A 12,861-nucleotide genomic window follows, 5' to 3' on the forward strand; every position below is an offset into this window, starting at 1 on the left:
AATTTGGCTTGTCTTAACACTCAATATTCTAAGGTAAGCAACTCTTTGCTAATGGCTCCAAGCCACTCTTGGTTGGATAAATCGTCGCATCTAATGCTCTCTCAACAATTTATCTACTTTGCCACGACATGTTAGGACTCAATCACTTATATCGTTGAGAACTTAGAAGCCTCAAATAATATTCAAGCCACTCTTGGTTAGATAAATCGTCGCATCTTTAGTACTTAGACGCCTCAAATAATAAATTTTTCACACTTAATGCAATGAATTTGCAATTATGTGAAAATTTAACTAATCTTTCAAGCACTAATTACTACAAAGTAACCATGCTTAAAGAGGTCCAAAAATGCAGAAATATTAAGGAAAGAACCAAATACATAATCACCATAAATATGCCATTAAGATTCAAAGTTAAAAGATTTAAAAAATTTCGTCAAAAAAGAAAAACCCTCGAAAAAAGGCATTTCTGGTTAGATTTTGGTTTTTTCACAATCTTAAAAGGGCTGGAAACTTTTCAAAACGCTGTTTCCACCCAAAATTCACTATTTTTGGGCAAAAATCTGGGTTCGGGGCTAAAAAATCTCATAAAATGGGATTAAAATTAATAAAATCGAGCTACTAATCTAATTAGTAACATAAAACCAAAAAAAAAAAAAAAAAATCCATAAAAACACCTTGAAAATTTTTAGTTATAAAAATAAATGAGCAAGGCTCTGATACCGCTGTTGGGTTTCGATGAGTCCGACTCACCGCAGAAATAAAACCCGAACCCAAGGAAAAATTCACAATTAATATAACCAAAAGACATAAATGACAAGATTAGAGAAAAGACTAAATTACCCTTGAAGCGTGCTTCGCTCGACCGACGAAGCTCTTACTTGAGAAAGCTAAGCCTCACAAGAGTAACGGCCTTTGACGATATCCACCCACAACACGACCCCGATCGGTCTCTTACTTGGAGGTTAGCCAAGTTGGACCAAAACACTACTCGAGTAATTAAAGAGCTTAAAGGTTTTCTCTCAAGTGGAGTGCCTTTTTGAGCTCTTACTCAAGTGGGATATTTATAGGGAAACTCAAGTGAGAAATCCACTCTCCCATCAATGTGGGAGGGTTGGTAAAATCAATTTTTCCTTTTTATTTTTAAATCAAAAATAAAAGAAAATAGCCAACAACTAATTAATCAACAAGTGGCATTCTAAGAGGAGATGTTAGGTAAGGACCACAAGGGAGGGGGGGACCAATACTTGATCCCCAAGGCTCCCAAAAAACCGGCCCTCATCACTCTTAGCTCCAATGAGCGGCTGCCACGTGGCAGGCCAAGCCTTGGCACCCAAGCAGCCTTGCTGGCGCTTGGTGCACGCGGCTAGGCCCGTTGTTGGGCACACGCATTGTACGGCAATGCTGCTGCCTCGGCCTAAGCACGCCACGCATTGCTTGCGGGCTGCTGGCCGAGGACACTGTGCGCCATACACTGCTAGTAGTGCTAGCACGCTAGCGCGCTGCTAGCTAGCTAGCTAGCACTGCTAGCTCGATGCTGCTGCTACCCGCACATGCTAGCGCGGCTTGCTAGCCATGTGCTAGCAGTGGTGCGCTAGCATGCCGCAGCACCAACCAGTTAGCCTAGGCTTGGTTTGGTGCGCATGCTAGCCACCTTGCTATACCAAGTGCCCCTAGCACTCGGTTTGCTCGAGGCATTTCGATGCTAGGGGTATTTTGGTAACTTGTTCATTAATTATTGATTTTACCGTCTCGTCTTTTATTAATTCGACTCGACATGCGACGCTCGTTCTCGACGCTCCTTGCTCGATTTCCGACATCTTAAATTCATATTACTCGAGCGACTCATTAATTCCTTCCGAATTAATTCGTAATGTCGGATCGTTAGTTGCTTGGGTGTGACCTGAAGGATTCAGTCAAGATTAAGCTGTAATATTAATTATCCATTAATATTACTAATCGGAAGCGGCCTCCACCTAGGCATTCTGATCACTTGACCTTACTAAATAATTAGCTTTCTAATACCTCCGAACCCTCTATCGGAATAATACACTTGTTCGAAGGACACCATTCCTTTCACAATAATGGGTGGGGTTTTTCGTGAATAGGGGATGGCTGGTCCGTGGGTGAGGAGGAGGTGGCTAGGTGTAGGAGGTAGCTGGTCTGGGTTGCCGGAATCAATAGGGAGGAAGGGGAAAAGGAAAGAGGAAAAAGGAAAGAAAATAACTATTTTTTGAATTTTTTTAAAAAATAAAAATAAATATTTGGACGAATCATAAATTGACTCATGGCATGTCCTACTATACCAGTTACTAACAAGTCAAGGACCATTAAAAAAAGATGACCCCAAAGGTGAGATTATTAAATAATAATCGATAGGTGGGATTATTATTCGCGAATCGGGCAAAGGTGGGATTATTATAATCAATTTTTCCTTATTTCTATAGTTTTATGAGACTATCTATATTTTTAGTAATGCTTCTCATTATGTGAAGACAAATATCTATTCTTTAAAAGACAAAGTTTATCCTCCTTTTCTTACGAGAGACTGTTCTATTCTTTTTTAATTTTGAAGTTTAATATCTAATGGGATACCATAATTGTCTTGATGAAAAATAATTATGTGAGACTGAAAGAGTTTTCAATAATCAGATGATTAAAATAGAATCATCCTCTTTTGGCTACAAAAAATCGCTAGCTTAGATTGTCTACTACCCACCTAAATCTACTTAGAATTATAATTAGATGAACTGGTGTATGCGAGATGAGTTAGGCATGTATGGAGAAATCCACCTATGCACTACCCATGGGGCCATGGCAAATATGACTTTTGATATCTATACGTGCTCATTGTTCACCTACTTCATCCGTTTATTTAAAGGTCATGCATGTTTAGTTCACCTTATTTCAGGATCTCATTTCTTACTCCCTCTATCCCTATTTTTTTGTCCCATTTGACATTTCATGACCTTCAAAATGCGTCTTAAAATGAATTTATCTCTAATTTCATGAGCATAAAAATTATATAAACTCAACCCTAATAAAATACACAATTAGACGAATCTAACAAGAACTCGCATAGATATACTATTTCTTATATAAATCAAAGACAATTAATGGTCAAAGTTGTAAAAGTTTGATCGAAACATTGTTGATGGGGCAAAAATATAGGGCACAAATTATTTAAAAGTTTTAAATATTGTCTCTGTCCCTAATTATGTAGTTCTCATTTGACTTATTTAGGTCAAACTTTGAAAATTTTGACTATAAATTCCCGTTTTATAAGAGATTATATGTTCATGTGAGATGTTGTTAGATTTGCCACATTTTATATCTTATTAATATCAAGTTTTATAATTTTTAAGTTTATGAGAATAAAGATATAGACGTTTTAAGACATGTATTGAAAACCGTGAAAAGTCAAATGAGAACTATATTTAAGGATAAGGGGAGATTAGTATAGATGGTCAAATTGCAAACAACCAAGTATCAATTATAATTGTTTATAATTTTAAGGTTTTTTTTTTCTTGGAAACAACCACCAACTATTCATCTCATTTTTGTAATAACCACCTACAATTATTTTTTGAATTTTCCCACCTACTATTTTTAAAAAGGATTTATTAGAAAATAACACTACAAAAATCACAGAATTTTGATTAAAACACTATAAATTTTAAAACTTTTATTATAACACCACCAAAAAACCCTTAAATTGGATTTTACCACCCAGTAACGGAATTTTGGATGGAATCCGTTAATGGGACCACTATGAACACGTGTCAATTAGGTATTAGTTTTAAAAAAATAAGATAAATAAAAATTAAAAAAGAAAACAACCCTAACCCAGCCACTAGCCTTCCACTGGCAGCCTATCCTTAGCCGCTGGGCACCAATCCTCCTACCAAATCCAGCGAAATCAGGCTAACCACCACCCTCAAAACCGACGACAACCACCCACCGCGAAAACGAAATCCACCGCAAAATCCACCGCCTAGAAATCGAAAGCCCAAATCGAAATCGAACGTCCAGAATGCCCAGAAATGATGGAATGGGACCAGAAAATTGGTTTTGGCGTTTCGGCGACGGTTTTGGGTAGGGGAGAGGAGTTCGGCGATGGTGGTGGTTTGATGTCCTGTCGTCGAGTGTCGGCTACTCCACTGGGCTGGTTTGGGGTTGGGGTCTGGGTGGTTCGGCAACGGTTTCGGGTCGGGGTGACGGCTATTTTAGGGTAGGGGTAACGGCGGTAGGAACCGGCGCCGGTGGTGAGGGTGGTGGCTAGGTTAGGATTATAGGGTTTTTCTTTTAAATTTTTTTTAATCCAATAGTTGATTGACACGTATACTATGTGGGGCCCACGCACTTAACGGTTTTTTGGATGGCAAAGTTAAGTGGTGGTGAAACCAATCTTTTGGGTTTTTGGTGGTATAATAAAAGTTTTAAAATTTGTGGTGTCGTAATCAAAATTGTGACAATTTTGTGGTGTTATAATCTAATTTTTCCTTTTAAAAATATTAAATTTTCTCACAAAAATGTCCACTCTCTAATAGATGACGTCATTGTGGTGTTCTTCTCTTTCGAGGCCTCAATTCTCATGTTTGATTAATTTTTTTTTTCATCAAACATTAAAATTGGGTTAGGGGAAAGCATTTGGTAGTCTATTTAACATAATTTAAGCTCACACCATGATAATCAAGTTACTAAACATGTATCAATTATAATTCATTGTTCTTCTTTTAGAGTTTATCTCAAATTTGGAGAATTTTTCAAATTGATATAAATTTCTTAATTAAGCGTTATTCACATTAATTAACTCTATTGAATTTACATAATATATATGCTCATGATCATTTAGGGTTATAAATCATAATTTAGAAAACCAATTGAATTTAAGAAAAACCCAATGTACATATTAACCCCTAATTCTTCATAACAATAATTAAACATCATTTTTAAACAATAATGGCGATTTTGGTACTAATTGCAAACATAATTCATGAAATTGATGCAAATTAGTCCCAATTTCGTAAATTAATCACTAAATAACAAACTCTCAATTTCATTTAACACCCCTAAATGAAGAACATTAAAATATAATTAGCCCCAATTTCATAAATTATGTACCTAATTATGTGTTTTATTTGTATAATTTGAATTTATAATTAAGAAACTGAAGAACATAAGATAGATAAAATAAAAAATGAAAAGTTCGTCAGTGAGGACTATAATAACGTGACATGGCAATCTGAGTAAGATTGGTCAGATTTAATGTTCTTGTAAAATAATTGGTGGTAATATTAAAAATAATAATAATTAAAGGCAGTTATTAATAAAATGATAAGATAGTGAAAAATAGCTCAAGTGATTAGAGCTTCGTTTCCGATTCCAGAGATCCGAGATCAGTTCTCGTAATTCCGGAATCGGTTTTCAATAGTAGGCGGATATTTTCAAAAAAAAAAAAAAAAAGGCTTCTCTTTAGTGAAAGTGTGAAACCCTTCCTCCCTTCAACTCTTCCCTCCCATTTCCTTCCCCTTTTCGCTAAACCCCCCAAAACCCTTCTTCTCTCTCCCTCTCCAAGCCGCTACAAACCCTCAACAATGGCGGAACTCAAACTCTCAGAAAGCAAAGACCTCACAAGAATCGAACGCATTGGAGCCCACTCCCACATCCGAGGTCTAGGCCTAGACTCAACCCTCGAACCCCGCCTCACTTCCGAAGGCCTAGTCGGCCAACTCCCGGCCCGCAAAGCTGCTGGCGTCATCCTCCAAATGATCAAAGACGGAAAAATCGCCGGCCGCGGAGTCCTCATCGCCGGCCAACCCGGCACCGGAAAGACCGCAATTGCAATGGGTCTCGCAAAATCACTCGGTCACGAAACCCCATTTGCTATGCTATCTGGGTCTGAAATCTTCTCGCTCGAGATGTCGAAGACGGAAGCGCTGATGCAAGCGTTCCGCCGTGCTATTGGAGTGAGAATCAAGGAAGAGGCTGAGGTTATTGAGGGTGAGGTTGTTGAGATTCAGGTAGACCGCCCTGCTGTTGCTGGGGCGGCATCGAAGACGGGGAAATTGACGTTGAAGACGACGGATATGGAGACGGTGTATGATTTGGGAACTAAGATGATTGAGGCGCTTAGTAAGGAGAAGGTTCAAAGTGGGGATGTGATTGCTATTGATAAAGCCTCTGGGAAGATCACTAAGCTTGGGAGATCGTTTTCGAGGTCGAGGGATTACGATGCTATGGGGCCGCATACTAAGTTTGTGCAGTGCCCTGATGGGGAGTTGCAGAAGAGGAAGGAGGTAGTGCATTGTGTTACTCTTCATGAGATTGATGTTATTAACAGCAGGTACTTTCTTTCTTTGTTAAAATTTGTTTACTTGTTCATTTTGTAGCTATTTTATTAGTAATTTTCGGTACTTAATGTGTCGTCTTCCCGAGTGAGTGTAGATTGTTGGTTGTTGCTTAATATCCTTATTTTATATATGCCTGCAAGAGAAATGTGGTGGAATAACATTAAGCATAATTTGCAAATGTTTGTTGTTAATTGATTTGAATGACTCTTGGAGGGGAAGGGAGGGAATGGGAATGATTGCTTCTTGGTTATCACAAACTATGATGTAAGTTTGAGTCATAAGATTACTTTTACAATGTAAGGTAGATAGTTGAGTTGCGAATTCGAATGTAGCTATAAGCAGTCAGCAAAGAGATAGAGAATGTAAACTTACCTTCCTGCATGTAATGCAATTGATTATAATCACATGTATACTGCTTGGTGACCTTTCTATCCTACAAATTGCTACTTCCTGATTTTGTAAACTAGTGGGAAAAGAACTTTAGGATGCTCTGGTATGATTTCCTTTTGTTGCAGATTATGTCTCTCAAATTTACAACCTATTAGAATGAATTAAAAATCCTTAGTAAGAACAAAATTCTACCTGTTCTTTTGTCTCTTCATTACTCAAAATTGAAAACGTAGGAGATAAAAATAATTTCTAAGCATCCAAAAAAAATTGAACATTTGTATTTATTGGTGTAAATTAATCTATAAAATAGTTTTCCCAATAATAATAAATGAACTTCGAATGTAGGGAGATTTCAAGAATTAATTTATCTTTTGATTAAGGTTTTGTAGCAGGGGTGTAAGTAGATAATTGATGATAATGCCTAAAATAAAACAAAGTAGGAGATCACAATTAGTGCTCGTAAGTAATTTATGTATGGCATTATGACTTTTGAGTGAGTATAGGGCCATAATAAGTTGCTAATTAAATAAGGCATGTGATTAGGGTTAGCAGTTAGAATTTCCTTGTTATATTGTGATTAGGCTCATGTCACTGAAGAGAAGGCTGGGAAAGTAGCAATCGTAGGATGGATGTTTTCTAACTTGCTGGGAATGATTCTTGAGGTTATGTCCAATCTTTCATATGAGATGACTATGTGTAAGCTGCAGGAAAGTAGAATTTGTATGCTTCCCTATCGTGGGACATGATGTTTGCTATGCTTTAAGATTTTTAGGAGTTCAGAGCATCTATAACACTTAGTTTGGATTGAAAGAAATGGAGGAAAATGGAGGGTTGAATTATCTTTCATTTGGATAACAATTGAGGGAAGAAGGGAATTGGAGGGGAGAGAAATGAAGGGATTAAAAGTGTGTTTGGGTTGAAGGAAATGGAAAGAAAAGAAGGGAAGGGAAGGGAAATGGAGGGAGAGACTATCTTTCAATTGGATAACAAATTAGGGATGAAGGGAATTGGAAGGGAGAGAAATGGAGGGATTAAATTCTAAAAAAATAATCCCTCCAACAATGGAGAGATTTGAAAGGAATGGTTTGTTTGGATAAAAAAATGGGAAAGAAAAGAAGGGGAGGGAGGTGAAGGGGAGGGAAGAGAAAGGGAGGGGAAGGAAGAAAGATGAGTTTTCTTTCCAAATCTCTCCATTGTTGGAGAGATTAATTTCTTATATTTTTATCCTTCCATTTCTCTCCCCTCCAATTCCTTTCCTTCCTCATTTGTTATCCAAATGAAAGATAATTAATCCCTCCATTTCCCTTCCCTTCTTTTCCCTCTATTTCCTTCAATCCAAACAAAGTGGAAAACTCTCCATTCTTCCTTCCCCTTCCTTTCCCTTCCCTCCCCTCCCCTTCTTTTCCTTTCGTTAACATTACTTAAACAAACTGTAAAAGATTTGGAAGGAAAACTCACCATTCCTCCCCTTCCCTTCTTACCCCTTCCTCTCCCTCCCCTTCTTTTTCTTCCCCTTTCTCTATCCAAACACACCGTAAAAGAAATTGAGAAGAGTAGGAGAAGCACCAGGTGCTTAGGGGGTAAGAGAGAGGAGGGATAAAGATTTTTGTTTCATGATAAATAATCTAAGGTGGTGCTTGTGACCTGAAATTTGGTTCTTGCATTTCTGAACATTTGAATAAGACCAATATGTAACCTTTAATGTCTTAGATTTTGCTCTCAATTTACTAATTTTATTGTTTATCAACTCTATCAAACATCACCTTTATCTTGATCATAATCTGTTATAACTTATATTTTTATTAGCTATAATTTCTTTCCCCAAACTTGAACAGTATGTCATAAAACTTGAGGTAACCTTATTCTGAAGGTTTTTAGACTTGTAAACTAGTTGTTTGCTCACCTCACTGTACTTGTGTTGCTCAGAACTCAGGGATTCCTGGCACTCTTCACTGGCGATACTGGTGAAATTCGTGCTGAAGTGAGGGAACAAATCGACACGAAGGTAGCTGAGTGGAGGGAAGAAGGGAAGGCTGAGATTGTCCCAGGGGTTCTGTTCATTGATGAGGTACACATGTTGGATGTTGAGTGCTTCTCTTTCTTAAATCGTGCTTTGGAGAACGAGATGGCACCAATATTAGTAGTTGCAACCAACAGAGGGCATACAAGGATCAGAGGGACCAATTACAGATCTCCACACGGCATGCCCATTGATTTGCTTGATCGGTTGCTTATAATTGCTACTCAACCCTACACAGAGGAGGAGATTCGCAAGATCTTGGAGATCAGATGTCAAGAAGAGGATGTAGAAATGACTGAAGAGGCAAAAGTTCTTTTGACAAAGATTGCAATGGAAACATCACTCCGGTATGCTATCAACCTGATAAATTCCTCTGCACTGGCTTGTCAAAGACGGAAGGCAAAGTCAGTGGAGATGGAGGATGTGAGCAGGGTTTATCAGCTATTTCTGGATGTGAAGAGGTCAACACAGTACTTAATGGAGTATCAAAACCAATACATGTTCAATGCAGTACCTGGAGTAGAGGTGAATGAAGATGAGAACGCTGACATGATCGCTTGATATAAATATGTATTGTATTTACTGTAAGCTCTTGAAATGAAAGTTTGGTGCTCATCACCATTCTGGGTTATTTTGGATTATTTTCATCCTCACTAGTGTGCTTTTTTTTTCCTTTTGTCGTTTTCCTTTTTTTCTTCTTGCTTTGAAGCAATATTTCTGAGTTGCTGCAGTCAAGAGGTAGAAAGCCAGAAGTTGAATGCTTAATTACATTAATGGTGCAACGGAACCTAATTTCAAGCAGTAGGTGATGGATGAACCCAGAAATATATCAGCATCAAGTTATCTATGAGGTATTGGTCTTATTCTTTCCTCTCATCTACCCCAGTAAAAGTTGAACATTTCAAAACTCTTCTCAGGTTTGGGAATATTCATTCATCTTCATTTCATGCATAAAAAAAATCGCCTAATAAAAGTTCAGAAGAGGGCCTTTACTACAAAAAAAGCGCATTTAATCTAGGTACTAAATGGACGACAATAAGCTCTGATCTGAAGAACTAGATCATTGGCCATAAAGCTTAGCAAATTGGTTATACTAGTCATCCAATTCTCTTAATTAAACAAGAAAGAAATCTGACTAATAACAATTTGCTAAACAGAAATATGAGAAGTTTGAGAAAGGGAAATGTTGTAAACTCGTGTTTCACCCTAATCTGCTTGGTCATATTATTCGGAAGCTGTGGCTACCGCTACCGCATCGATCTTTCAGTGAACCACCCTCTCCTTCTCCCCCCTTACACAATTTAGCACACATAAACAGCAGCACATGTCTTGGCAAAATCGGAAGGCAGCTAATGAATGTATATAGTTGGGGGACCAACTAGGCTATATAATCAAGGGGCTGAATACTGATAGTCTGACGCAGTGATGCTGTGACGAGTCACGTGGATTAAGCAGGCCGGATATCCCTGGTACAAACTACAAAGGGGGCCACACTTGGATTCTAATGATGTTGCTGCTGATGTTATCATTGATTTTATCAACTCTCGCTTTCACTTTTGACTAACCAACTACGGAGTACTTCTATTTTACGGAGTACCATGTGTCTATAAGAAAATATCAAAATAATGATTGGTGAAATTATACAATATTTTTTTGGAAATCTCTGCGTGTATGCAAACTATACGAGGTTCAATACTTCAATGTTACCAATTTGGCAATTTCCATCGGTTTTGAGTTCCTTTTAACAAATACAAATATACAATGCTTTATTTAACACTGGTAGGCATGATGTTTTTTCTAGAAGTTAAGGGTGACAAGTGGGATTATTTTTGCAAATTTTGCACCGTACCAGTCTTAGTTAGAGTGGGGATGAGTACGATTTTACAGGATAGTAATGGGTATGGATATCAAAAGTTATATCTAACAAGCTGCTATAATCCATATGTACTTGATTTGAAATTATACTTGCCTTATATCCACCTTTTCGACTCATATCCACCCGTTTTACCAATATCTACCTTTAATCATAACTATCATTTAAATATTTAAAAGTAAAAATCCTTCTGAGTAGGTATTGCAAAGTGGCAGTGTGTATTTTAATAAGTGGTCATAGATGGGATATTGAAAATCTGCTTGGATGGTGGAGCGAGTATGGATTTAGATTTAAACTCACATGAATGGTATAAATACTACCTCCGTTTCATATTATTTGGTAAATTTTGCAAAAATCCACCTTTTAAATCTTTTTTTTTTTTTTTTTGCATATAACTATTTTTTTTAAAAAATATTGTAAAAGACCACTAATTTTAAAAATTTTGTTGTAAATTACCACCAATTTAATGTAAATAATTGATAAATTTGCCTTAAAAGGTGGTAACTTGTAACAAAATTTTTAAAATTGGTAGTCTTTTGCAACATTTTCTTTTAAAAGATGGTTATATACAAAAAAAAAAAAAAAAAAAAAAAAAAAGATTTGAAAGGTGATTTTTTTGTAAAATTTCCTATTATTTGCAACAATTTGACATAAAATAGAAAGAAAAAATGTCTAATCGTTGCAAAAAATAATGAAACGGAAGTAGTATTAAATTACTACCTCTGTTTCGAATCATAATGGTTGATTAATGAATTAAAGGGCAGTAAATTGAGGGTAGAAGAGAGAAAGTGAAGGTAACTAATCAATTAATAACCACTACCACTAGCAGCACCGAGCCCACCAGTCCACCACTGTAGCCCATAGCAGCCACCCTGAAACCACCAACTTAAACCTAAACACCACCCCATCTCAACCTGAACCACCTTGAAATCACCACATTTCTACCCGAACCACCCTGAAACCACCCACACACACTTGAACAACTGTAAAACCATTCCCTCTCCACCTAAACGACCACAAAACCACCGTCTCCCAGCCCAAACAACTTTAAAACTACCCCCTCTCAACTCAAACCCCCTCGAAACCGTACCCTCTCCGCCAAAACCACCCTAGAACAACCACCGTCAGTCCGTCACTCACCACCCACACTCACCTTGAATCGCCCCAAAACTATCCCCACTCACCCTGAACCATACCGAAACCACCCTATCTCAACCTAATTCACCCAGAAACTGCCTCGAACCACCCCAAATTAGCCCACCCACCCCGCAATTCATCAGATCTAAACGATTGTTTAAAAAAAAAAAGAAGAGAGGGAAGAACAACAGAGGGGGCGACGCCGGCTTTGACGATGTGACCATCAACGATGTTGAAAATGGTGATGGAAAGATGCAGCGACGGTGACGGTAAAGATGCAATGGTGGTCTGATTATTTTCGTGGGAGATGAAGATGGAAGTTGAATGATTTTTTATGATTGTTGATTTAATTGGGTGATATTATTATGTTAAATAAGTTAGATTTAGGAATTTAATGAAATCTGATTTCGGTAACTAATTGTGTTTACAAAATAGTTAGTAAGGGTATTTTTGTACTTTTGTTGAAAAAATTTACTAAAAAAGAAAAAAAATGAAAAGTTGCAACTAATGTGTAACAACCCATTTTAACAAAAGTTACAATTAATATGTAACGGAGGTGGTATGTACTTGCCATGGTGGTGGGCTTGGAAAAAAATAGGTGGGTACTGATATGGAGGAGGGATATTTGACTCGGCTTGCCCATTTGCCTTTTCTAATACTAGTGTTAATTATACATTTATATCTCTCTCTCCACCAACTCTTGATCCCCTTACCTTGAGCATACCATTGGAATGATTTATGCCAACATGACACAAGGAGGGTCATTTAGACATTTAACTCTTTGAAGAAAATTAATTTTAACTCTCCGAAGGAAATTGATGATAAAACGGTAATTAATTAAATTGTGCTACTAAAATAACTCATTTTGAAGAGAAGTGAAATAGAAATGACTTGAAGGCTTTGTTTTAATTTATTTATTTATTGTTATGACTACCTTTTTTAACTATGAAAACCATTTGAGTAAAAGGTCCAAAAACTATTGTAATGATCCATTAAAAAATACTTGAAGATAAATTAGGAAATTATAAAAATCAATACTCCATTAATAATTTTTAGATTTGTCTCAATGTGTATTTTAAAAATAGAACTCT

The 12,861-nt window shown here is 37.0% G+C and overlaps 1 protein-coding gene across 1 annotated transcript; it reads left to right on the plus strand.

The window, feature by feature from the left end:
- Positions 1-5,497: 5,497 nt before the first annotated feature.
- On the plus strand, positions 5,498-9,411 carry LOC145576678 (uncharacterized). Its single transcript, XM_081634396.1, has 2 exons — positions 5,498-6,343; positions 8,667-9,411. Exons 1-2 carry the CDS (start codon positions 5,595-5,597, stop codon positions 9,319-9,321), a joined length of 1,404 nt encoding a protein of 467 aa, XP_081490522.1. The 5' UTR covers positions 5,498-5,594; the 3' UTR covers positions 9,322-9,411.
- Positions 9,412-12,861: the final 3,450 nt, after the last annotated feature.

Source organism: Chenopodium album, chromosome 13 (assembly GCF_948465745.1).
Source record: "Chenopodium album chromosome 13, dcCheAlbu1.1, whole genome shotgun sequence".
NCBI lineage: Eukaryota > Viridiplantae > Streptophyta > Magnoliopsida > Caryophyllales > Amaranthaceae > Chenopodium > Chenopodium album.